Source organism: Sarcophilus harrisii, chromosome 5, assembly GCF_902635505.1.
Source record: "Sarcophilus harrisii chromosome 5, mSarHar1.11, whole genome shotgun sequence".
Taxonomy (NCBI): Eukaryota; Metazoa; Chordata; class Mammalia; order Dasyuromorphia; family Dasyuridae; genus Sarcophilus; species Sarcophilus harrisii.
This window is the reverse complement of record NC_045430.1, coordinates 10,595,240-10,620,448: the sequence shown is the minus strand read 5'-3', so window position 1 is coordinate 10,620,448 and position 25,209 is coordinate 10,595,240. Positions and strand designations below refer to the sequence as shown.

Here is a 25,209-nt window from a genome sequence, read left to right as displayed (position 1 = left end):
TGAAGGGCATCCATTCATTTTCTAGTTTCTAGCCACTACAAAGCGGGCTGCCACAAACATTTTGGCACATACAGGTCCCTTTCCCTTCTTAAGTATCTCTTTGGGATATAAGCCCAGTAGTAGCACTGCTGGGTCAAAGGGTATGCACAGTTTGATAACTTTTGGGGCATAATTCCAGATTGCTCTCCAGAATAGCTGGAGATTATCGTATAGTCTTGTAGTTGCCGTGTGCAACGATCTCCTGGTTCTGCTCATTTCACTCAGCCTCAGTTTATGTAAGCTTCTCCAGGCCTCTCTGAAAAAGATAGTTTTTAACTACATTTTTTGGTAAAACTTTCTAAATTTCTCTTCCTCCTTCTCTTGCTCCACCCTCCACAAGACAGCAAGTAATCTGATATAGGTTAAATATGTGCAAGTGTTCTAAGTGTATTTCCATATTCGTCATTTTGTGCAAGGAAATCAGGCCCAAAGGAAAGCAAAGAAACCAACAAAAAGGTGAAAAGACTCTGCTTGGCATTCACAATCTCCACAGTTCTCTCTCTGGATGTGATTGACCTTTTCCATCCCGACTATTGGAATTGCTTTGAATCACTGCATTGCTGAGAAGAGCCAAGTCCATCACAGTTGATTATCATATAATCTTCTTACTGTACAGTGTTCTCCCTGAACAAGAGGATTTTGCATTTGAGCCCAGAGGCAATAGGGAGCCCCTGGAACTTATTGGGGAGAGGGCAGCATTTAGGAAAATCTTTCTAGTGGTTGAACTGAGAACAGCGTGGGGTGGGGAGAGACTTGAGGCAAACCCAGCACAACTACTGCAATAAGACTATTGCATGAGGCATGAGGGAGGGGAGTCTGCACCAGGGTGCAGGGTCAGAGAAGGGGACATATTTGGGAGATGGTGCTGAGGTGAAAATGACCAAAGTTGCAGAGGTGAAATCGACAAGACATGCTGCAGATGTGAAATCCACAAGACGTGCTGCAGGGGTGAAACTGACATGAAAAATTGCAGAGGTGAAATCGACAAGACATGCTGCAGATGTGAAATCCACAAGACGTGCTGCAGGGGTGAAACTGACATGAAAAATTGCAGAGGTGAAATCGACAAGATCCTGCAAAGGAGAAATTAACATCAGCTTGGATATGGGTTTGTGTGTGAGTGTGCTTGAGGTGGGACGAGAGTCTAGGATGATTCCAGGGTTGGGAGCCCGTGGGATGGGAGGAGGGTGATGCACTTGACAATAAGGGAAATTAGGTAGACTATGACAGGTAACAAGGCTTAATGTGCAGAGACAGTCCTGGGAGTCCGACAGACCTCAATTCAAAGCCTGTTTCTGCACTATCCTGGCTATTCATTAACCTTAATGCCGCAGACAACTCTCAATTGCTGTAAATTGCAGAGAATTACGGATCTGCAGGGGTGGAGGGGGTTCCTCATTGGAAGGTGGATGAGAACGGTCAGGGGCAGAGGCCAATGGAGCAGGCAGGGCATTTATATGCTATATTCAAAAGCACAAAGGAGCTCCTTTTCTGCGGATGAAGTGTGGGTGGGATGAGGCTGTCACTAATTTATGCAGCTTCCAAATAGTAAAGTGCTAAGAACATACTTGGAAAGATGGGATTTAGCTCTGAACCTCTTTCTGCGGTTTATCAGCTTCAATATCTTGGACGAGTACCTTGCTCATTCTGAACCTCAGTTTCCTCCTCTGTAAAATGAGGGGGAGAAGGGTGGGGTTGGGCTAGATGGTGTCTAAGGTCCCTTCCAGCTGTAATTTATAATTCTTTAATCGATGCAGTCTGTAATCTATAAGTCTATAAATTGACTTAGAGCACGTAGTTCTGATTTTACTAATCTGTGTGAGCTAGGGCATGTGGCGGGCCTCAGTTTCCCCTTGTGTAAAATGAGGAACCAGACTAGATGGCTTCTGGCATCCCTTCTAGGATGCGCTCAATCCCGGGGCCTCAATTTCCCCTTCGGCACACCGAGCGGGCTGATCTACCCTGCTTCTTGCGGTCCCTTTCAGCTCTATTCTTGGAATCCCGTCACTTTCCTGGCCCTCAATTTCCCTTTCGGTACAACGAGGCGGCTGGCGGGAGAGATCCCTCCCAACTCAAGCTTTAAGAGTCCTCGGGCTAACAAAGACTCTCTGCATAATCAGGGGCTGGCCTACACGGTCTCCGAGATCACTTTCAGCCACAAGCCTAGGCCAGAGGGTTACAGCCCGCACTCTCCTCTCCCAGTCTCTCCGCTCTGTCCCGCCTCGACGTCGTCCCATTCCCAGGACTACACCCCCCACAAGGCTTAGCGTCCCTCCACGTGAGCATATGCCAGGATGTGGGCGGGCCTTCCTGCTGCTCTCTGCGGCGATTGGTCGGGCGTCGCAGAAAGACGGCCAATGGGCCTCGTGCGGGCGGAAGGCGCGGCGGCCATGGCGGCGGCGGGCTCCCGGTGAGGGCTTCGGGCTTCGGGCTTCGGGCTTCGGGCTTCGCGCTTCGGGCTTCGCGCTTCGCGCTTCGCGGCCTAGGCGGCCTCATGGAGCGGGGCCTCGAGGTGAGTGGGCCGAGACCCCGCGTCCTTTGTGGCCGGGCCGGGCTTCCTGGGAGGCTGAGGGGGCTCGGGAAGCTTTGACCCTTAAAGGGTGAATAAACTGAGGCACGCGCAGGCGCAGAGGGGGGCACGAACCACGTGTGCGCGCACGCTACGTGACCCTCGCCAGGCGCCGCTGGAAAGGACCTCGCCGGCCGCTTCGCACAGACCCACTTTTACAGATGGGGAAACTGAGGCTTAGAGAGAAAGGCGCTGGCTGCGGGCGCCCTAACGTGTGCTGGGCCCTTCCTTAGCGGAGGGAGGAGGAGCTCTGCACCCGCGCCGGTCCGGGACCCCAGAGGCGGCGGCCCGCGATGTCCCCCTCCGGAAGGAGCTCCCCGGTACTTAGCGGAACCAGGGACCCCCGCCTTGTATAACGGCTTAAGGGGCCGACCCACCCCCACGTCAGGCAGAGCTTGCAGCCGTCAGGCTTACACTAAGCGCTTAATAAATGCTGCTTGGCTGGTTTCCCACCGTCAGGCTTACACTAAGCGCTTAATAAATGCTGGTTGGCTCCTCCCCCCTCCCCCACCGGGACTGCCTGACAAAATCCTCATTGATTCCCATTGCTTCAGACCGAGTTTACATCTATCTCTAGCTTAAATCCAGTGGAGCCCTAAATGTTGCTGTCAGAAGCGTCAGAAGAGCAAATGCACTTTACGTGTTTAAATAAATTTTATTTATGATGCATGTTACATGCGTGGTCCTAATGTAGAGGGAAGGATCCCAGTCAGATCAGCCCGTATTTATAAGCACCTACTGCGCGCAGGAAACCCAAGACGGCCCCTGCAAGGAGCTTGCCAGGGGTTTGTTGGCATCTTCTGTCCCCGGGCCGAGGTTCTGTGACTGAGACCCCTTCTCGCCCTGCAGTCACGGGGAATCTCCCGCCAGACATACCCGGCCATCTCTGGGCATGTGTGAATGCCCAGAATTCTCTGGAGGGGACTGGTGATTTCCAGGGACTCCCGTCCAGGCGCCGAGTCGTAGGTCCCCGCACGAATGGCGCCCTTCTTTGCTTGAGCTCGAGTCACCATCCCTCAGCATCCTCGCTGGTTAGTAAAGAACTACTGCTGAATAAAGCCCGCAGACACAGGAGGCTCCTTGTGCTGGACCCGGGCCTTCGGGAAGAGACAGGGACGTTGCGTCTTCGGGGCTTTTCGAAGCGGGACCGATCGCTGCCCTGGCTTCAGTGTGGGGTCTTCAGGGGCGTTTCTCTCACCTTGCGGCCTTCCATCCTTCTGCCCGTCAGCCCCTGGGCAGGCCCTTTGGCCGGCAGCAGCAGGGCCTCTTGAGCCTTTCCAGGTTTTCTCTGAATTTGTCACCAGCGTCATTGTGGCCCTCGACCACTCACAGGCCGCCTTGGGTTCCCTCGGACACCCACATGCTTCCAGGAGTGCCACCCTGACTGGTTTATCACAGACGTCACCTCTTTCTGGGGGGGGGGGGGGGCTGTCCAGGGTCCCTGGCTTTGGTCACATCATCTAAGCTTGGCTTCCGGACCCTCGGCTTCCCCTGGCCCCCCACTGTGGCCCGGCGGTCTCTCTCGTCACCTTTGCCCTTGTTATGAGTTACTCGATTTGGTGTTTTTCTTATTGTGACGCTGAGCTTTCCGTAGGGTTAGTGCTGTGCTCTGATCTGCTGGGCATGGACTCCTCGGCTCATTTCCATGTCCATTCCCCTCCTGCCCCGTTGCCACATCCTGCCAGTGGAAAGGCCCCATTTGTCCCCTTGCCCGAGATAGCTCAGGTTAGTCAGTGAAGCACCAGCCCAGGAGCGGGCGGGTCCCATTCCCAGGCCTTCTGCCCCATTAATGGCTTCTTGGATGGGGCTGCTTGGCGTAGCCCCGGGCATGGGGCAGGGACTTAGTAAAGGCTGCTGATGGCTGTGGAGCTGGGGGAAGGCAGAGGGAGAACCGATGCTCCTGGAGTTGTCCCTGCTCTATTATGTCTGGAAACATCTCTTTCATCCCCTGCTTCCAAGCAGCCCTCCCTCGTAAGGAGAAAAGCCCCCTTTTCCACTGACTGGGTGGACTTTCCAGAGGGTTATTGGGAACCTCGTGCATTGTGCAGACCCGCGGGAGGCCAATGGCCGAGGGGTGTCCCAGCTCTCTAATCTCATTCCCCTCCTGATCATCTCTTGTCTCTAACTCTCCTTCCCTGCTACACCCAGGCAATCAACAAGCATTTATTAGGCACTACTGTATGCCAGGCACTGTCCTCAAGGACACTGTCCTTAAAGCCTAATGGGAAAAACAATATAAGGCACCAGGCTCAGTTTCTGTTGTTTTCCCCCTAGGAAATTCCCAACTCTGAGAGGATGGAGGAGGAAGAGGAGGAAGATGATGATGATGAGGAGGAAGAGGAGGAGGAGGAAGAGTTGGACCTCTTTGGAGGATACGACAGTTTCCGAAGTTACAACAGCAGCCTGGGCAGCGAGAGCAGCTCCTACTTGGAAGAGTCCAGTGACAATGAAAATGAGCTGAACGATCGAGAAGCCGGGGAGCTGCCCACGTCTCCCCTGCTGATCCCCAGCCCCAACACCCCTCGGTCCCAGGACGGCAGTGGTTCTGAGCCAGGTGCTCTCCAGGTGTCCCTGGCAGTGGGAAGGGAAAGGGCTCCCAGAGGGAGGGACCAGCTGCCCTCTGAGGGCAGAGCCTTGTGGCCATGCACACAGCAAGTCTCCGGGCGGTGGCTCAGTGCCCAATGGGTCTGGGGACCGTCTGTCCTACCTAAGTCTGAGCCGGGGTCTCCCATCCCAGTACTTCCCGGATAAGTGGTCTTTGCTATAAGAGCCCTTGGGCTGGGGAACCTCAGAGCATCCCCAAAGGGGACAGAGGAGGCTGGCCAGAGTTCTGCACTCAGCTGGCCAGGCCGGAAGGTTCAGCCTCCTGCTAGGGCCCAACCTACCTGGCACCTTCCCTCTCTGGGTGGGGCCAGGCCTTGTGTGACCCTAAAGCTAGCGCTTGCAAGTCCCGGGACGGGGCTTCAGGTCAGAGCTCCTAGCAGAGGGCTAATGACTTCCAGGGACAAGGTGCTAGCAGGCGGCATGTGGGGCCTCTGCCCCTTGGGCGGATCCTTCTCCCCGGCCTCAGGGGCCATCAAGGGCGGCACCACGTCCAACCTCCTCATCTCATACCCAGGCAGGCCAAGGGTCACCGTCCTGCAATGTGTGGGGCACGACTTGAGCCCCAGGCTCCTTGTTGCCAAGGCTGTGCTCCTTCCTCGGACGCTCCGGATCCCACTGACCAGGAGTTCTGTTGCTGAGGGCAGCCAGACCCTCTGCTCTTCCTTCCCAGAGGCCCATGCAGAGGCCGAGGGCCTTCCCCATCAGCTGGCTCCTCTCCTTCCCCACGTCCAGCCCCATGTGGTGCTCTCTTCTTCCTCCTGCCCCTCTCTCCCATTACACCATCCCTCAGACAAGGAGAAGCAGGACAGCTGAGCTAGGGAGTGGGGGGCACATGGGCCCCCTGCAGAGGGGGTGGCCCTGCCTGCCGGCCCTCCCTGACCTAGAGCCTGCAGCCGCTGCCCCGGCCTCCCCTCACTCAAAGGGTCCCAGCCCAGCCACAGCTGTTGGGCTCATGTCCCCCCTCTCCCCGCAGCCGTCTGTGAGATGTGCGGCATCGTGGGCACGCGGGAGGCCTTCTTCTCCAAGACGAAGCGGTTCTGCAGTGTCTCCTGCTCCAGGAGCTACTCCTCTAACTCCAAGAAGGCCAGCATCCTGGCCAGGTTGCAGGTAGAGGAGGCGGGGAGGCCGGGGACCCCTGTCCTGGTAGGCGGTGAGGGAAGGGAGGCGGGGCCGGCCTTCAGGGAGCTCCCTGGGCTTCTCCCAGGGCCAGAGCCTGGGGCCGGCCAGGCTGCCATTGTGGGCCTTGGGGAGCTGAGGCCCAGAGGGGCCCGGCAGGGTAGGGGTGCAGCCCAGCTCTCCTGCAGCCCCCAGGTCTCTTTCCAGTAGCCAGAGGGAACTTGCCTGTCTGAGTCTGTGCCTCTGGTGTCTGCTCCAGGCCGGTCCAGGAGCCAGGACTGAGCGGGGAGCCAGGACTGAGTGGGGAGCCGGGGCTGGCAGACCTGCTGGGGGAGACGGGCCAGGGCCAGGGCCTCACACCTACCATGAGCCAGGCCCAGGGCTGGGCCCAGCCACCCTGAGAGTGGACGCTGCTGTTCCCCTTGTGCGGTGGCGGCGATAACCGAGGCAGACGGCAGCCATCTGGCCCCACAGTGTCTGAGGCTGGGTCAGAGATCCCAGTGTGGAGGCCCTCTCGCCTTAGCCCCGGGTCCGGCCAATCACAGGACAAAGCCCTGGTGCGACCTTCTCCGGAGGAGAGGCTGGGTCAGGGAGGGAGGAAAAGGTTCTTGCCCCGTGATCCCCTCTCTGCCGGAGAGCAGGGCCAGGTCACTGGGGGCTTCTGGTGCTCAGAAGGAAGAGAGGGGCCCAGCAGGTCTGACCTGGAGCCTGAAGGTCAGGAGGCCCTGGGGGAAGTGGGGGGGGGAGAGCCAGTCCAGCCTCTGGTTTCTCCATTAAAATGACCTTGGAGGCGGGGCAACAATAGCCATTTCCCTCCAAATGCATCTTTCCCCAGCCCGGGTCTCCCCCACAGGGGAGGGCAGTGGGCTCACCACTTAATCCAGCCCCCTAAGCCTGTGCCAAGCTAATGCCCAAGTCTGTGGCCTCCTGCCTTCCCCAGCCCGGAATCCTCCTCCCGGGCCGATGACTGAGCTCCAGGCCGGCTCTCTCCTGCCTGCACCGAGGGGGCCTGTTCCTGGTGGGTGATGGGCCCTCAGGGGCCTTTCCTGCCGCCTGGACGCCCCAGGGCAGGAATCGGGAGTAACGGGCATCCCCCGGGGCTTTGCCTCTTACTCTGTGACCACAAGCAAGCCCTGCTCTTTAAGCCTAGGGTGGGACTGGCCTTGTGATGTCCCAGACTCCTCTCCCTCACCCCCCATCTTCCAGCTCAGCCGGGCCCTGCTCCCTCTTCCACAGCCCCCGCTCCCCCCCCCCCCTTACACGTGGGCTCCCTGGGGCCGGGGTTTGTCCAGGTGACCCCGTGCCCAGCGCTCTGAGTGGCAGCAGGTCCTGCTTTCTCCACCCTCTTCCAGGGGAAGCCACCCACCAAGAAGGCCAAGGTCCTCCACAAGGCGGCCTGGTCTGCCAAGATTGGTGCCTTCCTGCACTCCCAGGGCACCGGGCAGCTTGCGGACGGGACCCCAACGGGGCAGGACGGTGAGGAGGGGGCCCGAGCCCAGGGAGCGGGGACGGGCGGGGGCGGGGTGCAGGCCTGGAGTGTCCCCTCTTCTGCCGAGAGACAGATACAATCAGACACCGACACACATACCCAGACAGACAGACAGACACTTCGGGGCACGAGTGTATCCCCAGCAGTGAAATCCCCTTTGCCAGGGACTCTTTCTCCAAGAAAGTGGGTCATTTTAAGCACTTAAAAAGGAACCCCACAGGCCCTGAGACACCCCATGACCCGGTGTGGCGGCTGCCCTGGTTGGGGAAGGGGTCAGCTTGGCCTCTCCCACCCCCCTTAGCCAAGGCTTCCTCAGTGTCTGTTACAGTGAATAAGGTCAGTTAGGGACCCAAGGACGCACCCCGCCTGGGGGCTTCACCTTTTGGATCACTCAGGAAAGCCATTACTTTGCAACCCTGTAACCAGCTGCCTGCTTCCCTGGTCTGAACCTGGCCCCGGGGCGGGGTGGGCCGGCTCTGCTCTGAGTCTATGGGAGTGGTTTCTGGAGGCCGGGTTGTGGGATGGGAAGCTCCCCCCAGGCCGGGGGTGGGAGGGCCTGGCTGGAGGCTCAGCCCACGACCTTGGGCTCCGGCCGGCCTCTCCCACTGGCTGCCAGAAATGCCCCTTCCCCTGGGCGCTTCCTGAACTAGCCCCATCCTTCCTCATGGCGACCGGTGGGGCAGGTAAGCTGGGGTGTTAGCAGTTGGGGGGGGGGCAGGGCTGCAGGGACCCCCCAGCTGGAGCCCTGCAGCCCCCCGGCTTTCTCCTTCTACCCCCACAGCTCTGGTCCTGGGCTTTGACTGGGGGAAATTCCTGAAGGAGCACAATTACAAGGCGGCCCCTGTCAGCTGCTTCAAGCATGTAAGGACGCCGGCCTGACTCGGCTTGGGGAGGTGGGCGGGTGTGTGTGTGTGTGTGTTTCTGGCTGCCCCTTGGGTCCCGGACCGTGGCGCTCTCGGGGCTGGGCTCCCCATCCTGGGTCTCCTTGGCCTGGATCTTGGTCATCAGCACTGGCCTGCTTGGCCTCCCAAGGTTACCTCCTCTTTGGGTCTGGAGCCAGTGAGTCTTTTCACTTTCTCTCTCCTCTGACTACTTGGGCCAGCCCTGGGGACCCCAGGAAGGGCCAGGGATGGCCCCTCCCCCCAGGACCCCTGTATATGGAGGAGACAGCTTGGGAACAGCCTGGTTCTTGGAGGCAGCAGGGCTGTGGGATGCTTGGACCTTGATTCTGCCCATGTTGAGGGCCTCCCCTTCCCCCTTTCCCCCCTTCCCCCCAGTCACTGGAGTTCCCTTTTCTTAGCTCCTCTGAGCATCACTAAGGCCTCCATTTTACTGATGGGAAAAAGGTCCCCAGAGGGTCATCTGGTCCAAAACCCTTGGTTAGAGGAGGAAACTGAGGCAAGGTTAGGATTCAGGTTTGGTGCGCTTCCAAAGCCAGTTTGTGCTCACTCTATCGCCCTCTCTTGTTCCATCTCTGGTCCTCTCTCTGATTCTTTCTCTCCCCTTCTCTCTCTCCCTCCTTCCCTCTTCCTTCTCTCTCCATTTCTGATGAAGTCAGGGTAGCAATTCATAGTTGGAAATAATATCTCGTGCCATTGGCCATCGTGAGACCGGCCAGTCGCTTTGTCAGAAGAAAGGTTTTTTTAGGGGACGAGATTTGAGACTAAAGGAGCAGCGGCAACAGGGAAATAGAGCCAGAGCAGCAGGGTTATTGAGGACGGCTGCGGGAATTTGGGAGAATCCTTTCCAGGAATAGGCCCTAGGGCCTGGGTGTGCCTCTTAACTGGCAGCTTCCAGCCCGAGTAGTTCCCGAGACTGAGGGGGGTTAGCTGGGGAAGGAGAAAGGTGCCCTTGGGAGAGGCACCTGTTGGGGAGAAAGAGCCAGAGCAGGCTTGGGCCTGGGAAGAACTGAACCGCTCTTCTAGGGGGAAATTCAGCCTTGGGGGCTGGGGGGGGGGACAGGGGGAGCCCCTTGGAATGCCTGGTCCACAGGTCCGCCACCTGTCCAAAGAGATGCTAATCAGTCCCTCCCAGGCTGTTTAAAGATGCCCTGAGGTTGGGGATAGACAATGGAGAGTGATAAAGACTGCCAGCCTCACAAAGGCTTGGGAATTGGTCCTGCCTGATAATAGCAGGTTGGGCTTCTTCCTGGCTGGGGAAGACAGTGCATCTCCATCTCCTCCATAGTCTCACTCCTTCCCTCTCTTTTTTGCTCTCTCCCTTTTTACCTCCACCCACTCCTCTTCCTCCTTCCCTCTGTCTCTCCTATCTCCCTGTCTCTTTTCTCTTTTATTGCCCCCCCCCACTTGCTGTGTCTCCCTTCTTTGTCTCTTTGTCCCTCTTTTGCTCCCTTCTTTCTGACTCTGTGTCTATGTTTGTCTCCCTTCTTTCTCTGTTTCTGTTTGTCTCTGTCCCTCTGTTTCTCCCTTCTTTCTGTTTCTGTGTTTCTGTCTCTCTTTGACTGTGTTTCTCTGTCTCTCCCTTCTTTGTTTCTGTGTTTTTCTGTCTCTGTCCCTGTTTCTCCTTTCTGTCTTTCCCTTTTTTCTGTTTCTCTCTTTGACTGTGTTTCTCTGTCTCTCCCTTCTGTCTCTGTGTTTGTCTGTGTTTCTCTGTCTCTCCCTTCTTTGTCTCTGTTTTTCTCTCTGTCTCTCCCTTCTTTCTCTGTCTCTGTGTGTTTCTCTGTCTCTCCCTTCTTTGTCTCTGTTTCTGTCTCTCTGTCTCTCCCTTCTTTTCTCTGTCTCTGTGTTTCTGTCTGTCTCTCCCTTCTTTCTCTGTCTCCGTGTTTCTGTCTCTGTGTTTCTCTGTCTCTCCCTTCTTTGTCTCTGTGTTTCTGTCTGTCTCTATCTGTCCTTTCTTTCTCTGTTTGTGTTTGTCTCTCTGTCTCTCCCTTCTTTCTCTGTCTCTGTGTTTCTGTCTTTGTGTTTCTCTGTCTCTTTTCTTTCTGTGTTTCTCTCTCTGTCCTTTCTCCTATCTCCCTCTGTGTCTTTTTTTTTATCCTCTCTGTCTTTTATCTTCCCCCCTCTCTTTTATGTCCCCCTTCTCTCTGTGTGTATCTCTCCCTTCTTTCTCTGTCTTCTCTCTCCTCTCTCTCCCCTCCCTTCCCTTCTCTTCCCCTCTCTCCCCTCCCCCCTCACACTAGGCCATCAAGCTGCCCTTACACATGAGGTCATGGTTGAGCTTTTCAGACAGAAGACCTCTTGGGTCCCTGATGCAGATTGGGCAGTCTCAGATGGAGAACTAGGAGAGGAAGGAAGGCGGGCCCTGGGGCTCCTGCTTTGGGCTGATGGCCTTGTGGAAGCTCTCCCTTCTCCCCTCCTCCTCTCCTCCTCCTTTTCCCTTGGCCTTGACTCCTCTGAAAGCTTTGGGGACTAGATGTGCCTGAAGGTTTCTTCTCCCTCCCCGGCTTATCAATCAGCTCCTTGACTGTTCTGTTCTTTGTGGCCTCCTCTTTGTCCTGGGTTCCCCTGTCCCCCAGGGCCGGCTCCTAATCTGGGCAGCTTGTTTGGAAGATTTGGATGATTGAAGAAGGATTAAGGTCTCTCCTCCCTCTGATTCAATTACTTTGTTGCAAACCTTCTTGCTGTTGTGTACTTGGGACTCAGTGATAAGACATGGGTTTAAGGTTATCTGCTTGGTCAGACTGTCAGTAAGCATTCATTAGGCACCTTCTGTGTGCTGGCCAATGTGCCAAATGTTAGTGGGAGTAGAGAGAACAAAGGCACAAATCTGGAGCCAAGGGGAGAGAATGAGGCAGGTTGGGGGGGTCTAGGTGATCAAGCTACTGAGGTTGAGTTAGAGAGAAAGTGTGTCTGTAGGGAGGGGGATGGCAAGGACCACAGTGTGGGGCCAGAATATGCTGGGGGTGAAGTCAGTGGGCCGCAGCCCACCCCTTATCTGGACTCTAAGGTTTCAAGTTCAAGGTGCTCTGGGTTCTGTTTTTAGAAAGAATAAGTTGTGAAAATCAGGTTCTGCCCGAGCCTGGAGGGGACAACTAGCACCAGGAGGTAGAGATTTCCCAGAGGCCAATTTTTGCTCAGTAGAAAAACAGTTTTTTAAAGTTCAAAGTTAGAAAAATCCAAGTAACGCCGAGAATGGGGCCAAGCCCTGGGGCCCGATGGACCCCCCCCCCCCAGTCTCTCCATTCTTGCTGGTGGGGATCCTAAGTGGCAGGGCCACAATTCCAACCCAAGATCTTTGATTCCAAGCCTCAGATTTGCTCCTGGGCAGGGTGCAGCTTGGGGCCGGTCACCAGAGTGTGAAATCAGCTCTTTTTGAGACCTGTTGATGGAGGAATTGGCCACTTAGTCTGCTTATTTCCAGAGGTACTAAGAAAGCAAAGCTGGGAGGAGGAGACAAGCATTTGTAAATGCCTACTAGGGCAGGCTCTGCTGTTGCCTTCTCTCACACTCCCTGCGTGACCTCTGGACAGCTCTCGGCCCACTTTCTTCATGAAAAAGCTGGCTTTGGTCACTCTGAAGCCCCCAAGGCCATCTCTGCTGCTTGGGCCTAACCCCTGGGGCCAGAGTTCTTCTAGCCAGCAGAAATCTGCCCCCACAATCCCTTGTGGGGCCTGGGGCTTCCCTTCTAGTGAGCAGAGATCTGACCACCCTCCTTCCCCATAACCTCCACTGAGCATTTGGAGCAGAATTTCATTCCAACAAACCTGGGGCCCTTGGCCACAGAGCACCCCCTCCCCGGTCTTGGGGCACAGGCCCAGTTAGATGGGTCTTTGCCTCCTGGAGGTTGGCCCCAAGTACCCGGTACCAGCTGTGATGGAGCGCTTTCAGGTGGTCTGGATGTTTCCCTGAGTCCATCCTTCCTCCAAATAATTGCAGCCCTTGTGCAGTAGGTCCAGGGCTAGGCTTGGGATTGGGGGCTGGGAAGGTCAACCATGAGACCGCCTGGACCGGGCCCTCCGTTCCCTTAGGTTCCTCTGTTCGATCAGTGGGATGATGTGGTGAAAGGGATGAAGGTGGAGGTCCTGAACAATGATGCTGTGCTCCCGAGCCGCGTCTATTGGATCGCCTCAGTCATCCAGACGGCAGGTATGCGCCGGGCCCTGCTGGGGTCGAGACATCTGTCCCAGGCGAGGGGCCGCCTCTGGGCAGTGAGAGCAGCCGAACCTTGGGACTGCAGCGGCCTGGCTGGGTCCTGCATCCTTATCTCTAAAGGGGGGGACAGTAACTGCCGAGGGCTAGGATGGGCTCATCCCTGAGGTGGGGGGCTGGTGGTGGGGTTAGGAGGAGGGGCCCGAGGGAAGGGGGAGCCTGGAGTGAGGGGCATCAGCTTTCCCCAGCGCCCCCTTCAGTCGCCCTCCTCCTCGCAGGCTACCGGGTGCTCCTTCGGTACGAAGGCTTTGAGAACGACTCCAGCCACGACTTCTGGTGTAACCTGGGCACCGTGGATGTGCACCCTATCGGCTGGTGCGCCATTAACAGCAAAATCCTCGTGCCCCCCCAGAGTGAGTGTGGGGCCCGGGGGAGGGGGGCCTGGGGGCGTCGGCTGTGTCCCTGGCCCGGACACTGGCTCAATGTGTGCCCCGCCTGTCTCTGCAGCCATTCACGCCAAGTACACGGACTGGAGGAGCTACCTCATGAAGCGGCTGGTGGGAGCCAGGACCCTCCCGGTGGATTTCCACATCAAGGTCAGGTCTTTAGTGTTCGTTCGTGCTTCTTACTCCGGGTGGCCCTGACTCCTGCTTTTACAACCTTCTGGTTAGTCAGCAAGCTTTTATTGAGCACCTGCTGTATGACTGGGGCACGGTGCTGGGTGCGAGGTTGAGAGTGTCGAAGCTGCCTGGAGTGCCTCACCGCCTTCTGGAACTGCGTGATCGGGGCAGCTCGGGGGGCACAGTGGGCAGAGTACCAACCCTGGAGTCCAAGGGATGGCAAAGGTTTTCCCCAAATCAAAGCCTCAGGGGGGCACCTTTAAAATAAACCCTTTTTTCCCTCGTGGGACCTTCTTTGGGAGGGCAAGTTTTTCCCCCCCCCCAAACCCCCTCCAGTCCCGGAATTTGTTTTGGGCCTCCCTCCCCCCCATTTTTAAAGCCCTCCCAGGGTTGGTTTCCCTGTTCTGGCCCCTAAGGGCCCCTGGCTTTGGTTCCAAGTCCTTTGGATTGGCATTCCCTTTTCCCCCCTTCCCCCTCCAACCTTCCCCTGTTCCCCCTTCCCCCCCTTCCCCAACAACCCCTTCCCATTCCCTCCCCTTCCTGTTCCCCCCTCCATCCCCTTCCCCCCCTTCCCCCCCTCCCCCTGCTCCCCTCCCCCCTGTCCCCTGTTCCCCCCTCCCAGCTCTGCTATCCCCTGTTCTAAGCTCCCTCCCAGCTCTGACATCCCCTGTTCTCAGGCCCCTCCCAGTTCTGATTTAGGAATATTGACCAGAATCTAGCGATCCTGGGGACCAACTAATGATCAGCGCTTGAGGGCCGGGGGCCGCAGCATGGCCGGCAGAGAAGGAAGCCTTTCCAGAGTGGAGAGGGAGTCCTTGAGCTGCAGAACAGGCCTGGGCCGAGTAGGAGCCTTGGTTTCTGTCCCCAGAGGTCTCTGAGGCCGGCCTAGGCCCTTGCCGGGGCCTCTCCCTGTGCCCCCTGCTGGCCTGCCTGGGTTCCCCTATGTGGCTGGGGTGACTTAGGCCTTCAGGAAGCAGCTGCTCTCTGCCAGGCGTGTGCCCGCGGGCCATACAAGAGGGAGGAAGGGGCCTGTTAGCTAAGAGTGTGTGTTCTCAAGAGTGACACCGATTGAGGAGACCTGGACGGCCTTCTGGTGGCGGAGTGGGGGTTGGGGGACTGGTCACTGGTGAAGCGCTGATTGGGCATTGCTGGGGGCCCGCGGCTCTGCCAGGCGCCCTGCAGTGAGCTCACGCCGCCCTCTCAAGGACCCAGGAGGGGGGCCTATTGTGGCTACTGAGGGCCTGATGCCAGGCTCCGGGTCTCACTGCCCCGTGTCGTAGGGGCCCAGTGAGGCCCCCGGGGAGGTGCGGGGGGTGGGCAGGGCTGCAGTCAAGACTTAGTGGGAGCCGAGGAGTCTGGGAGGCTGAAGTGTGGGAGGGGCAGCGCCCGGCACCGGGAGAAGTGCCCCAGGCACGGAGCAGGGCAAGTTGAGCAGGAGCTGTGGGGTCCAATGCCCTCGTTGGCAGAGGAGGAAGCTGAGGCCCAGAGGGAGCGCTTGCTTCGCCCCGGGACCCATCCGAGGCCGGCCCAGTAATGGACGCCTTTTCCTCCTCTGTCCCAATGGTGTGGAGTTTGTCAGGGAGATTATCTGGGACCCAGAAGGGCAGACACGGAGGGAAGGGATAAAGGGCGGCCAGGCCCCCCCGAGGACTTCCAGGAGGGGGAAGCAGGCTGTGCTCTTGGGGGGCTTCCCTCTTGCCTCCTGCTGCAGGAGCTGGGAGGAGCCCCAGGGTCACCTAGGCTAGCCCCCTTTTTTGGGGAAGAGATGGCAAGGGGCAGTGAGTGAGTAAAAGGGAAAGTACCTGCTAGTCGCTCCCGAGGTGCTGGGCCCGGGGGTGCAGGAACATAAGGCAGGTGGGCTCTCTCCCTGAGGACCCCGCTCTGTAACAGGGAAAACCTCCCGCTGGAGACTGGATGGGGAAGAGAGTCACTGGGATAGGGAGAAGGGGGTGCAGGAGACACCTCAGAGCATCAGGAGCACTGGTGGTGGGCGTTGCTGCTGCTGCCCCCCCCCGGCCGGGCTGGGGGGGCCCCGGGCCCCCTGTGGTGTGAGGGGCTCCCCAGGGCATTGAAGGTGCCGCCCTGACCCGAGAGTTCTCCGGCCCCCACGCCTCCCGGTGACCAGGGCCCGATCCTCACCCGAGGAAGCAGAGCAGGCCCTCGGGTGGCCTTGAGGGGCCCAGAAATGTCCCTCGCATGGCGTGGCTTCCCCCAGGTCCCACAGTGGTCGGAGGGAGGGAGGGTTCAGGCCCTGCCCTGAGCCTGCGTGGCCTCGGTCTTCCCAGATGGCAGAGAGCATGAAGTACCCCTTCCGTCAGGGGATGCGCGTGGAGGTGGTGGACAAGACCCACGTGTCCCGGACGCGCATGGCCGTGGTGGACACGGTGATCGGGGGCCGCCTGCGGCTGCTCTATGAGGACGGCGACGGTGACGACGACTTCTGGTGCCACATGTGGAGCCCCCTCATCCACCCTGTGGGCTGGTCCCGCCGCGTTGGCCACAGCATCAAGAAACCAGGTGTGGGCAGAACAGGTGCGGGCATGCTGCTGGCGCCGGGTGGCAGGGGGGGGCCCGGCCATTGGGGGTGCCCGCGGCTGCCCCGCCTCATCCCTCTCCCTCCTCCGCAGAGAGACGGGGGGAGCTGAGCAGCCACCCGACCTTTCGGAAGATCTACTGTGACGCTGTTTCCTACCTCTTCAAGAAGGTGAGCGGCCCCCTGTGCCCACCACTGGCCCGGGCAGGCTCCTGTCAGTGTTCAGGGCCACTGTCGGACCGGGCGGGCTCCCGTTGCTGCTGGGGGAGGGGGGGGGGGGGCTGCTGGGCCCGGGCGGGGAGGGGCCATGGCCGGGGAGAGTCCACAGCCAGACCAGAGCCCACACCCCTGCCCCTCCCACTCCCCAAGGTGCGGGCGGTCTACACCGAAGGCGGTTGGTTTGAAGAAGGGATGAAGTTGGAGGCCATCGACCCACTGAATCTGGGCAACATCTGCGTGGCCACCGTTTGCAAGGTGAGCCCAGAGGTGGGGTGGGGGCTCCAGTGCCCCCTTATCAGTAACCAGCCCCTCCTGGAACTCCTGGGCCCCATCTGCCCTTGTCTGCAAAAGGGAGGTCTCGGGGGTTCCTGGGGCCCGAGCGTTTGTGACACCTGTTGGTCCATCACCCTCAGGGAGCCTCCTTCCTGCCTGGGAGTCACCAGCGCCCTTCCCCCACCCTCACAACCCTCGGGACCCCCGGGCTCTGGCTCCCAGGCCAGGTGACGTAGGATGGGCTGGGGAGCCTGGGGCTGGGTCCGTGGGCTGACGGGGCGTCCCCTTCCGGTAGGTCCTCCTGGACGGCTACCTCATGATCTGCATCGATGGCTCCCCCTCTGTGGACGACTCGGACTGGTTCTGTTACCACGCCTCGTCCCACGCCATCTTCCCCGCCACCTTCTGCCAGAAGAACGCCATCGACCTCACGCCTCCCAAAGGTCGGGCTGCTGGGGGGAGTGGGGGGGGGCTGTGCCGGCCCCAGGAGGGGCCTCCTGCCAAGATGGGGGAGGTATCCGATCCACTGGGGGCCGGGCCATCTGCTCCTCCCCACGAGAGCCCCGGGCCTGGGAGGCCCAGAGAGCGAACCCCAGCAGGTGCAACGGGGCCGGGGGCTCATGCCGGGCTCTCTGCCCCCTGCAGGCTACGACCCCAAGACCTTTGACTGGGCCTCGTACCTCGAGGAGACCAATTCCAAGGCTGCTCCCGCCCGGCTCTTCAACATGGTGAGGAGCTGCTGGACTTGGGCGGGCGGGCATGGGGCCCAGTGACCTCCCGGGGTCGGGCCCAGGGCGGCTCCGTGGGGCAGAGGGCGCGTCCCAGCCACAGCATTTTGGCAATGGAGCCGCCCAGCCTGGGATGGTGGTTCCCTCTGCCTGGCCATGGGGGGGTGGGGGTGGGGAACAGCTCCGTGGTGGGGAGGGGGAACATGGCCCCATGGGGGGGAGGCATGGCTCCGTGGGGGGGGGCATGGCCCTGTGTATGGGGTCTGGCCCCCCGGGTCCCCACACAGGCTTCTCTTTGGTGTGGGCGGCTCAGGCCCCAGTGGGACCCTGAAGCAGCCCTTGTCCTCATGCCCTTGTCAGGACTGCCCCAACCACGGCTTCAAGGTGGGCATGAAGCTGGAGGCGGTGGACCTGATGGAGCCGCGCCTCATCTGCGTGGCCACGGTGAAGCGGGTGGTGCAGCGGCTGCTCAGCATCCACTTTGATGGCTGGGACAGCGAGTATGACCAGTGGGTGGATTGTGAGTCCCCCGACATCTATGCCGTGGGCTGGTGCGAGCTGATCGGCTACCAGCTCCAGCCCCCGGTGGCTGCAGGTCTGTCCCCTTGGCGCCGCCACACAGGCTTCTCTTCCAGGGTGGGCCGCGAGGGTGAGCGCTCCTTCCCCGCCCCCGCCCCGGGGCCCAGGCATGAGCATGAGGAGCATGCTGGGCCCTCCTTCAGCTCAGGACGCCCCCGCCGGTGCGGCTCCCCCTCCCCCCAGCGCTCTAGCGAGCCAGCACCGGCCCCCGCTCTTCCGCGCCGGGCTCCGTTGCCCGGCCCCTAACCCTAACGCGCTTAGGCGGGGGGACCTCAGGGAGCTTCTAGCCCACCCCCTGTTTTCACAGGTGAGGAAACAGTTTTGGGGAAGGGGGGTCACTCCCCAAGGTCCTACCTCCTTGGTCAGAATCTGATGGGGTCTGCGGCCCCCAGAGTCTAAGGTGCGGTCCTCGGGGTCTGCTGGCCCCTTGTGTAGCCCGGGAAACAGGCCCTGGGGAGAAGGGCCTTGTCCCACAGCTGGCATGTCAGAGGCTGGCTCCCGCAGGGGTCCTTGAGGTCAGCTCCGGCCCCTCGATCCTTCCTGTCTCCCCTTCCCCGTAGGAGCTCCTGGAGGTCAGGGCCATCCTGAGCCTCAAGTTCCCTCACCTGTAAAACGGGGTCATTAGGACCGATGGGGGAGTTCCGTTGTTCAGATTGGGGCCCAGGTAAGCTGAATGCCTTCACTGGCAAGGTGCTCTCCTGCTCTGTGCCTCAGTTTCCTCATCTGTAAACACGGTGAAGCTGGATCAACTCTGAGGTCCTTTCCCACTCTTAGGGGCTCTCCCAGTGGGGGGCGTCAGCCTGTGTGTCGCCCCCAGCTCAGGTCAGCAAGCTTTCCTCGTGTCCCCCACTAGTGCCAGGCTCTCAGCCTGGTACCGAGGCACTGAGGTGTCCCCACCCTTGCGCTCCAAGAACTAACATCACTGCTTCCCCCACCCCCCACCCCAGCCCATGCGAGGCCCTCCCGAATCTGGCAGGCAAAGGTGAATTAGTGGTGGGCCCCCCCTGCTCCCTAGCCAGGGCCACCCGAGGGTCAGTGGGCTGGGGTTGCTTTGAGCCTCCCTTCCCCCAACTCTTCCTTCCTGTCTTTTGGGGCCAGAGTCCACAACTCCCCAGCTGACCAAGGAAGTTATGAGGAAGAAGAAGAAACCATTTGGGAAGAAGAGTAAGGGACGGGGCCTCTGGCCTTAGCTGGGGCTGGGGGGGGTGGGGGTGGGCGGGGTACAGGGGCCTTGCCTCAGAGCAGCCTGGTCAGGGCCTCCGAGCCCAGTCTGGCCCCTTCATGACGTTCCTTTGGTCCTCGTCTTTTCCTTCAGCTGACCCTGGGCTCTGGGGGAGGCCGCTCGCGGCACAGTGGCCCTTTGTAGTAAACCCTGTCCCCGCTTCTAGTAACCGTCCCTTGGGAATGTCCCAGTGAAAGCCACCCCTGCAGGCTGGCAAGTCCCCAGAGAGGGAGGTCCTTATTGGGCAGGTTTTCAGTGAGGGGCTGGCGTGGGCAGGAGACTCCGCTGGCTGTTGGTGCCTTGAAGAGCGGGCACCGTCGCCAGGGCTACCGGGGGCAGAGGAGACGGGCAGGGCGGGAGGCAGGTGCAGGCCTGGGGACCACGGCCCGGCCCAAATGGGGTGGGTGGGTGACCAAGCCGGCCTCAGAACTCCGTGTTCCCTGTGTTTGAAGGGAAAAGGATCACAACCAAGACGCGTCCGCCGGCCAAGAAGAGCCAGCACTGACCAAGCCCTGGGTCCACGGGAGGCCCCCAAGCCTGGGGTAAGCACTTTGGGCTGAGGGGAAGGGGCAGGGGTGCCCCCGGGGGCTGGGAGTACATAAGAGAGCAAAGAATTGGGGTGTCACCTTTGATGCCTACTACTGGACCGTGGCTTTCCTGTCTGAAAAATGAGGAGGTTGGTTTCAATGGCTTCTGAGGTCCCCCCAAATCCTCTCAGATTTCCCTCATTTTAGCCCTCTCTTCACAGGCTAAACCCATCTCTTCACGGGGAAGCTGAGCACCTCCTTGGATGGGCAGGGGGCCCTCCTATGTTCCCATGGTGCAAGATTGTGAAGCTGATGGTCCTGCAAGGTGACTCCCCTCCCCCACCAGGGGTCCCAGGACCCTCTCTCTGGCCATGTCCTCTGTGAGGGAAGCCGGAAGAGGAAGAGAAGGGACCACGGCAGAAGTCCTGAGGACCCACCTCCCTGACGCCTTCTCCTTTTTTCTGCGAGCGTCTCCTGAAACTCCAGGGCCTGGGCCTTCGCTTGGAGAGGACACTGTGGGCCCAAAGACCCTGCATGGAAGCCACTGTCTCCCCAGCTCTCAGCTTCTGGGCTTGAAACCCCCCCCCCCCCCGACCTTGAATATGAAGAGACACTCACTCCTTTCCCTTAGACACATTCTTCCAGAAAGGAGAAAAAGCCTCTTTTTCTTGAACAAATCATGCTCCTTGCCCAGGGATGTGAAGCCTGGGCCGGCGGGTAGGGCTCAGACTGGCGTGTCCCCCAGCTCCCTCTGAATCCCCTCCTCCTTCTATCCTGGCCAGCCTTGAGCGGGACTGTCTGATTTCAGGCACCCCTTCTCCTCAATGAGCTGCCTTCTCTGGGCCCCACACCTTCTGGAGGGAGAGGAGGGCCGGGGGTCAGGAGGCTGTCTCAGGGTGTGCTTTGTAAGAGGAGGGGGCTGGGGGTTCCTTCCCTTCCCACTCCCAGCCGCCCTCCTGGGTACTTCAGAGCTGCAGCAGGGCGGGCAGGAACCTTCACTCACCTGTCCACCAGGGCCAGTGGGGATTGGTGGAGACCTTCAGTGTAAGACCCGAAGCAGACATGGGATAACCATGTAGAGTATTTGACACGAGGCCCTGGGGAAAGGAGGTTGGAGTCGCTTTGCCGAAGGAGCCCCGGAGAGCAGGTTTAAAGTGTAGCGGTAGATGAGGCAGCTCCGCAGTTAGCTGTGTCTCCGAGTGGCCTTAGCGAGGGCAGACCCCGCCGAGCTGGAGCCACCCCCTGGCAGGGATGCCCCAGAGACGATCCTTTAGGCTCAGGGAGAAGGATCAGTAACTTGCCTTTCTCACTTAAAGGTTGACAAAGCGCTTTCCCCAGAAACACCCCTGTGAGGTGGGTGCTGTGTGGTGTTCCCCATTTTACATGAGTCAAGGCCCTAGGAGGTACGCCCAGAAGCAGGAAAGGTAGAGATTGTGGTTCCGGCCTGGCAGTGCCCCCTCTCCCCCCTCCGAGCGACTGGGGGAGAGGCTGCAGTTTAGAGGGCTTGGGCCGCAGGAGCCCTCGGGAGAGCCCTTCTCCCTCAGACACAGCTTGTCCTGGAGCTGCCCCATGGCTATCCTTGCAATGGGTAGGAAGTGATTCCAGTTGGCCCTTAAGAGTCCTCAGGGGAGGGCTTGTAGCACCCCCTCCCCCCAATGATCAGAGTTTCTGCTGGTACCCAGGGCCAGCGGCCAGGCCTCCGTACAGCCGCTAACGGGCCTCTGGCCCAGCCACGGTGACACCAGAAAAGTGGTCGCTAGCTAGACAGACACCCAGGTTTTCTAAATAGAACCTGGAAAGGCTCCTTATGAGTGAGGGAATCATTTTGAACCTGATCATGAGAAGGGACCATTTGCCCCCAGTCACATTTTAGGGCACACGACAGACCAGTTTCAGTTGGTTGTCCTCAGAACTCTTGATCCATGTTGAGGCCTTCCTCCTCAGCCCCTCCTGTCTGGGGAACTTGCTCCTTCTGTGCAGCCTGGAGTGCTTTAAGAAGCCTGTCAGACCCGGAGAAGCAGAAAGATGGGAGCCCCTTTGTCATGGCTGCCTGTCAGGCATCAGGCGGCCTGACCAGGCCCAAGCTGGCCCACTGACCTCGGCTTCTGTCCAGTGAGGTGTCTGAGCATGGTTGGGGCAGCCCAGAGTTCCCCCAGCATCCCCGGAGCATGCCCTCTCAGCCTAACTCGGACCTTGTGGCCTGTCTCCCACAGCTGCCGGGGACCAGAGTTCAGTCCTTCCTTTTAGTCTCGATTCTCTTGTTAGTGGCAGGCTGGAACCCGGATCTTTGGGGATCCTGGTCATCCGCTGTCCACCAGTATTTCTGTCTCAGGTTCCCCTCAAAAGCTTAGTGTCTTCAATGAATTGTTAGTGATTAAAAGCAAAATGGTTTTTAAGAATGTCGAATTGTTAACATTGTGAAAGGTATCAGTGTCCTAAGCCTTGAACCTGGCGTCCCCCAAAGTAGGAGCCGAGTCTGGGGCATGGACAGCGGACGAGCTGCCCCACGGACCTGCTCTGGTGTCCATCGTCTTCCCACTCATGTGTCCATTGTCTTCCCAGTAATGGTTTCTGATTGCCATAGATCTTAGAGGCTGGCACATAATTTCCTCAGAAGGTCGCTAACGTTGGAAGCACACCAGTGATTCCCTCTAATGAGAGGCCCAGAATTGCCCACAATGCTGGGGGGCAGGAGTCAAACCCAGGCCTCTGAGAACCAGGCCGGCTGCTTTCTGACTGCTTTGCCTCTGAGACAGGGCCTTCACCTGATCTCTGGTCTACCTTCTGCTCCTTCTTAGTCTTCCAGGGTCAATCTGTGACCCTCTGATAGCATCCCTCTTTCACTCCCTATTGGTTTAAAAAGGTCTCGATTTCCTATGTAGACCTGTTGCAATCCCCTATTTTTACTCCTGATCTCATTTGCGTGCAGTACGCTCTTAAATGCTTGTCGGGGGCTGGCTCAGACGACCCCAAGATCCCTCTCTGGAGGTCTGGATTGGTGTGAACCCTAATGCTCCAGCTTCCCCTCTTATCTGCCAACAAAGCTGTGCATAAGGGTGAGCCCGGCACCAAAGTGAGACCTTTCTCCTGGGTCTTTGGGGAAAAAGAAATCTTAGTCATTGAAAAAGCCTAGTTTAATCCTAGTAAATAATCGGTGTTTAAAAAAAAAAAAAATAGATGAATCTCCCCTTGTAGGGAATGGTCCCTTACGACCACCTAAAAGAAAGTTCATTCTCCCCATTTTGTTCAAGTAATAAAGTTTGTTCTCAGTCTCGGAAGATGCAAGTAAGAAGCGCCCAGGACTGTGCTGGAACCAGCTCCAAGCTGCTTTTTAATTTTTAGTGTGAGCATTGAAACTTAAGCCACAAAATCAGAACTTGACTTACCCCTTGGCTGTGATGGAGAAAATGTTTAAAACAAGCGAAATCATCAGTCTGTTTTACATGCTTTTTGTTGTGGAGCTAGGGCTCTGTTAAACATTTACCAGCACACCCTGGAGGGATGAAGGGAAGAAAGGGGACGTAGTGAAGCATTTGGAGCTGGCCCAGACTCATTCAGGAGGCTTCTGATGGACACTGTGTAGTTAAGGACTCAAAAAAAAAATTTTTTTTTTTCCTAATGTTAGCTCCTTTACTAATGAAATTCATACAGAATTGTACATAATAGAGAAATCTTGGCCAAACTAATTTCTTACATTTTGAAGATTTAAAATAATTCTCACACATTTTCTGGGCCCCAAGATAGACGCATGCTGATTTCATCCCCATGGAAAACCTACAAAGACAGTCTTCATGTACCGTTGTTGTCCTTAATATGGATTATAACAGATCTGAATCTAAAAGTCTTTTCTCCGAGTGCTTGATCTCACTGGCCATCCGGTTGGTGAAACCCATGGAGTCCTCAGAATCATGTTTCCAGGTGCATAAAATAGGATTGCAAAGGAAATTAATTCTCTTGAAACGCAGTTATCAAAATATTTGCAGAAGCGAGTTTTATGAATCTTGCATTCAAAATGTAGGAAAAATCTTAAGGCTGATTTGGAAATAGAAATCTTTTCTGTGTGAAAAGATAGTATTTGAGTTGAGGGAAAAGATATTTATTTGACATGTATGGTTTCCTCGGCTAATTCTATCCTTTCTGGCCACTCACCGGGCCATGTCTACCTTAAATAGTCTAGATTTACTAACAGAATCTTAGCTTAAGGCCCTACCATTTCCCAAACCGGATCCTAGCTTCAAGTGCCTGATTCCCAAGTTCTCTCATTGACTCAACTGACTCAAGTCAGATTGGAGATTTCTCCTTCCTGTTTTTCTTTTAAATTAAAATTTCTCCTCTTATATTGGGGGACATAGGAGGCCAGAGAGGATATCATGACAAACAAAATGCTGCAAAACACCATTATCAAATAAGATAATTCTTCCCCTCTGCCAACCCCAAACTATGGTCTGCAAGAAGCCTTTAGGAAAAAGTGGAGAGTGAATGCAAGCAGTCGAGTTCTTCCTAGCTGGCTCTCTTGTAGACTGCCAGAACTCCTCCCATCCTTTTTGAGGATTTGGGGATTGCTTTTTGAGGTGCGTCTGGCTGTTCTTCAGACTTGGCCCCCTTGTAATTCCAACAGGGAACTTGTTTACAACTCTAAAGGAGTTAGACTGCCTTTACATTGGCCAAAGTCTTAGTGCCTTTTTTTTGGCCCAACGTGGCTTTACCAATTCGTAGTAGGTATATGTTTTTACAAAATCTACTGAGTAATGGGGAAATGAAAAATCCAGGGAGCAGACCATTTCCTTCCACTATAACGTGAGCTTCCTTGATGGGATGTAAGCTTCTCGAGGTCTGGAACTGTTCCATTTCCAAGCTTGTATCCCTTGGATCTTGTACCTAGCACGTAGATGTTTAATAAGTTGTCACTACTGACTAAATGAGTTGCTCTAAAGTTAATAAGGTGTTTTGTAAGCCTTAAAATGATCAGGTTAACTCAGAAATTCAAACCTTTCCAACACTCCCTGCTTGCGAGGCCCCTCCCTCCCTCTGGAAAGGGTAGCGGGTGGACATGGGAGACCTCTTCCCAGAGCCTCCATTTAAGGAGAGGGCAGGGAAGCTCCCCTGGACATCCTCCTCCTCCGCAATTTTTCCTCATTTAATGTGTGGTCACCTCGATCAGATTTGTGAGTCTCCAGAAGGTAGAGGACTTTCTTAGGCCTTTTTTTTTTGGGGGGGGGGGGGGAATCTTCAGTGCTTAGTTAGCACAGGGCCCTGCACGCAGGAAATGCGTTCTCCTCGTTTTCCAAGAGGAGCACGTCAGGGAGGGGATGGGAGCAAGGGAATTGGCCTGGGCAGGGTCACCGGCCTCAGTTTCCCCTCTGGGTCCAGTGGCCAGACGGGGGTCAGCACGGCTGGAGACGCGCCTTGGATGCGGTAACGGGTCTCGGTTTGAGGCAGCGCCCCCTCCCCACAATCAGTAATTCAGACGAGGTGAGAAACGGAGCAGAAAAAAACCGCCGGGAGGGGCAGATCCTCGGGCTTCCTGACCCAAACAGGTCTTGGCCCTCCCCGGGCCGATCGGGGCCCAAACAACGACCGAGGGGGGCTTGGCCTGGGGCCTTTGCTGGCCCCGGGGTTCGGGGAGCTCGCGGATGGCGTCAC

The 25,209-nt window shown here is 57.6% G+C and overlaps 1 protein-coding gene across 6 annotated transcripts; it reads left to right on the top strand.

Moving 5' to 3' along the window:
* Positions 1 to 2,439: 2,439 nt before the first annotated feature.
* On the top strand, positions 2,440 to 23,169 carry L3MBTL2 (L3MBTL histone methyl-lysine binding protein 2). 6 transcript variants are annotated; one of them, XM_031938293.1, is made up of 17 exons: positions 2,440 to 2,551; positions 4,883 to 5,162; positions 6,186 to 6,319; positions 7,681 to 7,804; positions 8,599 to 8,678; positions 12,745 to 12,862; positions 13,144 to 13,278; positions 13,373 to 13,461; positions 15,771 to 16,002; positions 16,113 to 16,189; positions 16,388 to 16,492; positions 16,806 to 16,953; positions 17,156 to 17,238; positions 17,599 to 17,833; positions 18,916 to 18,981; positions 19,492 to 19,581; positions 19,788 to 23,169. In XM_031938293.1, the coding sequence occupies exons 1-16, from the start codon at positions 2,534 to 2,536 to the stop codon at positions 19,542 to 19,544; spliced, it is 1,977 nt and encodes a 658-aa protein (XP_031794153.1). In that variant the 5' UTR covers positions 2,440 to 2,533; the 3' UTR covers positions 19,545 to 19,581; positions 19,788 to 23,169. The 6 variants fall into 6 exon arrangements, with proteins under 6 accessions (XP_031794153.1, XP_031794150.1, XP_031794152.1 ...); XM_031938290.1 differs by having other exon boundaries at positions 17,599 to 17,887; XM_031938292.1 differs by lacking the exon at positions 2,440 to 2,551 and adding an exon at positions 2,707 to 2,928.
* Positions 23,170 to 25,209: the final 2,040 nt, after the last annotated feature.

What these genes read in the sequence shown, in the direction of transcription:
- L3MBTL2 (XM_031938288.1), top strand. Translation starts at nt 2,902, where the DNA reads ATGTCCCCCTCCGGAAGGAGCTCCCCG. An exon ending in GACCCCAACGGGGCAGGACG is followed by an intron (nt 7,805 to 8,598) that starts GTGAGGAGGGGG and finishes CTACCCCCACAG; the next exon opens with CTCTGGTCCTGGGCTTTGAC. An exon ending in TTTCCTACCTCTTCAAGAAG is followed by an intron (nt 16,190 to 16,387) that starts GTGAGCGGCCCC and finishes CCACTCCCCAAG; the next exon opens with GTGCGGGCGGTCTACACCGA.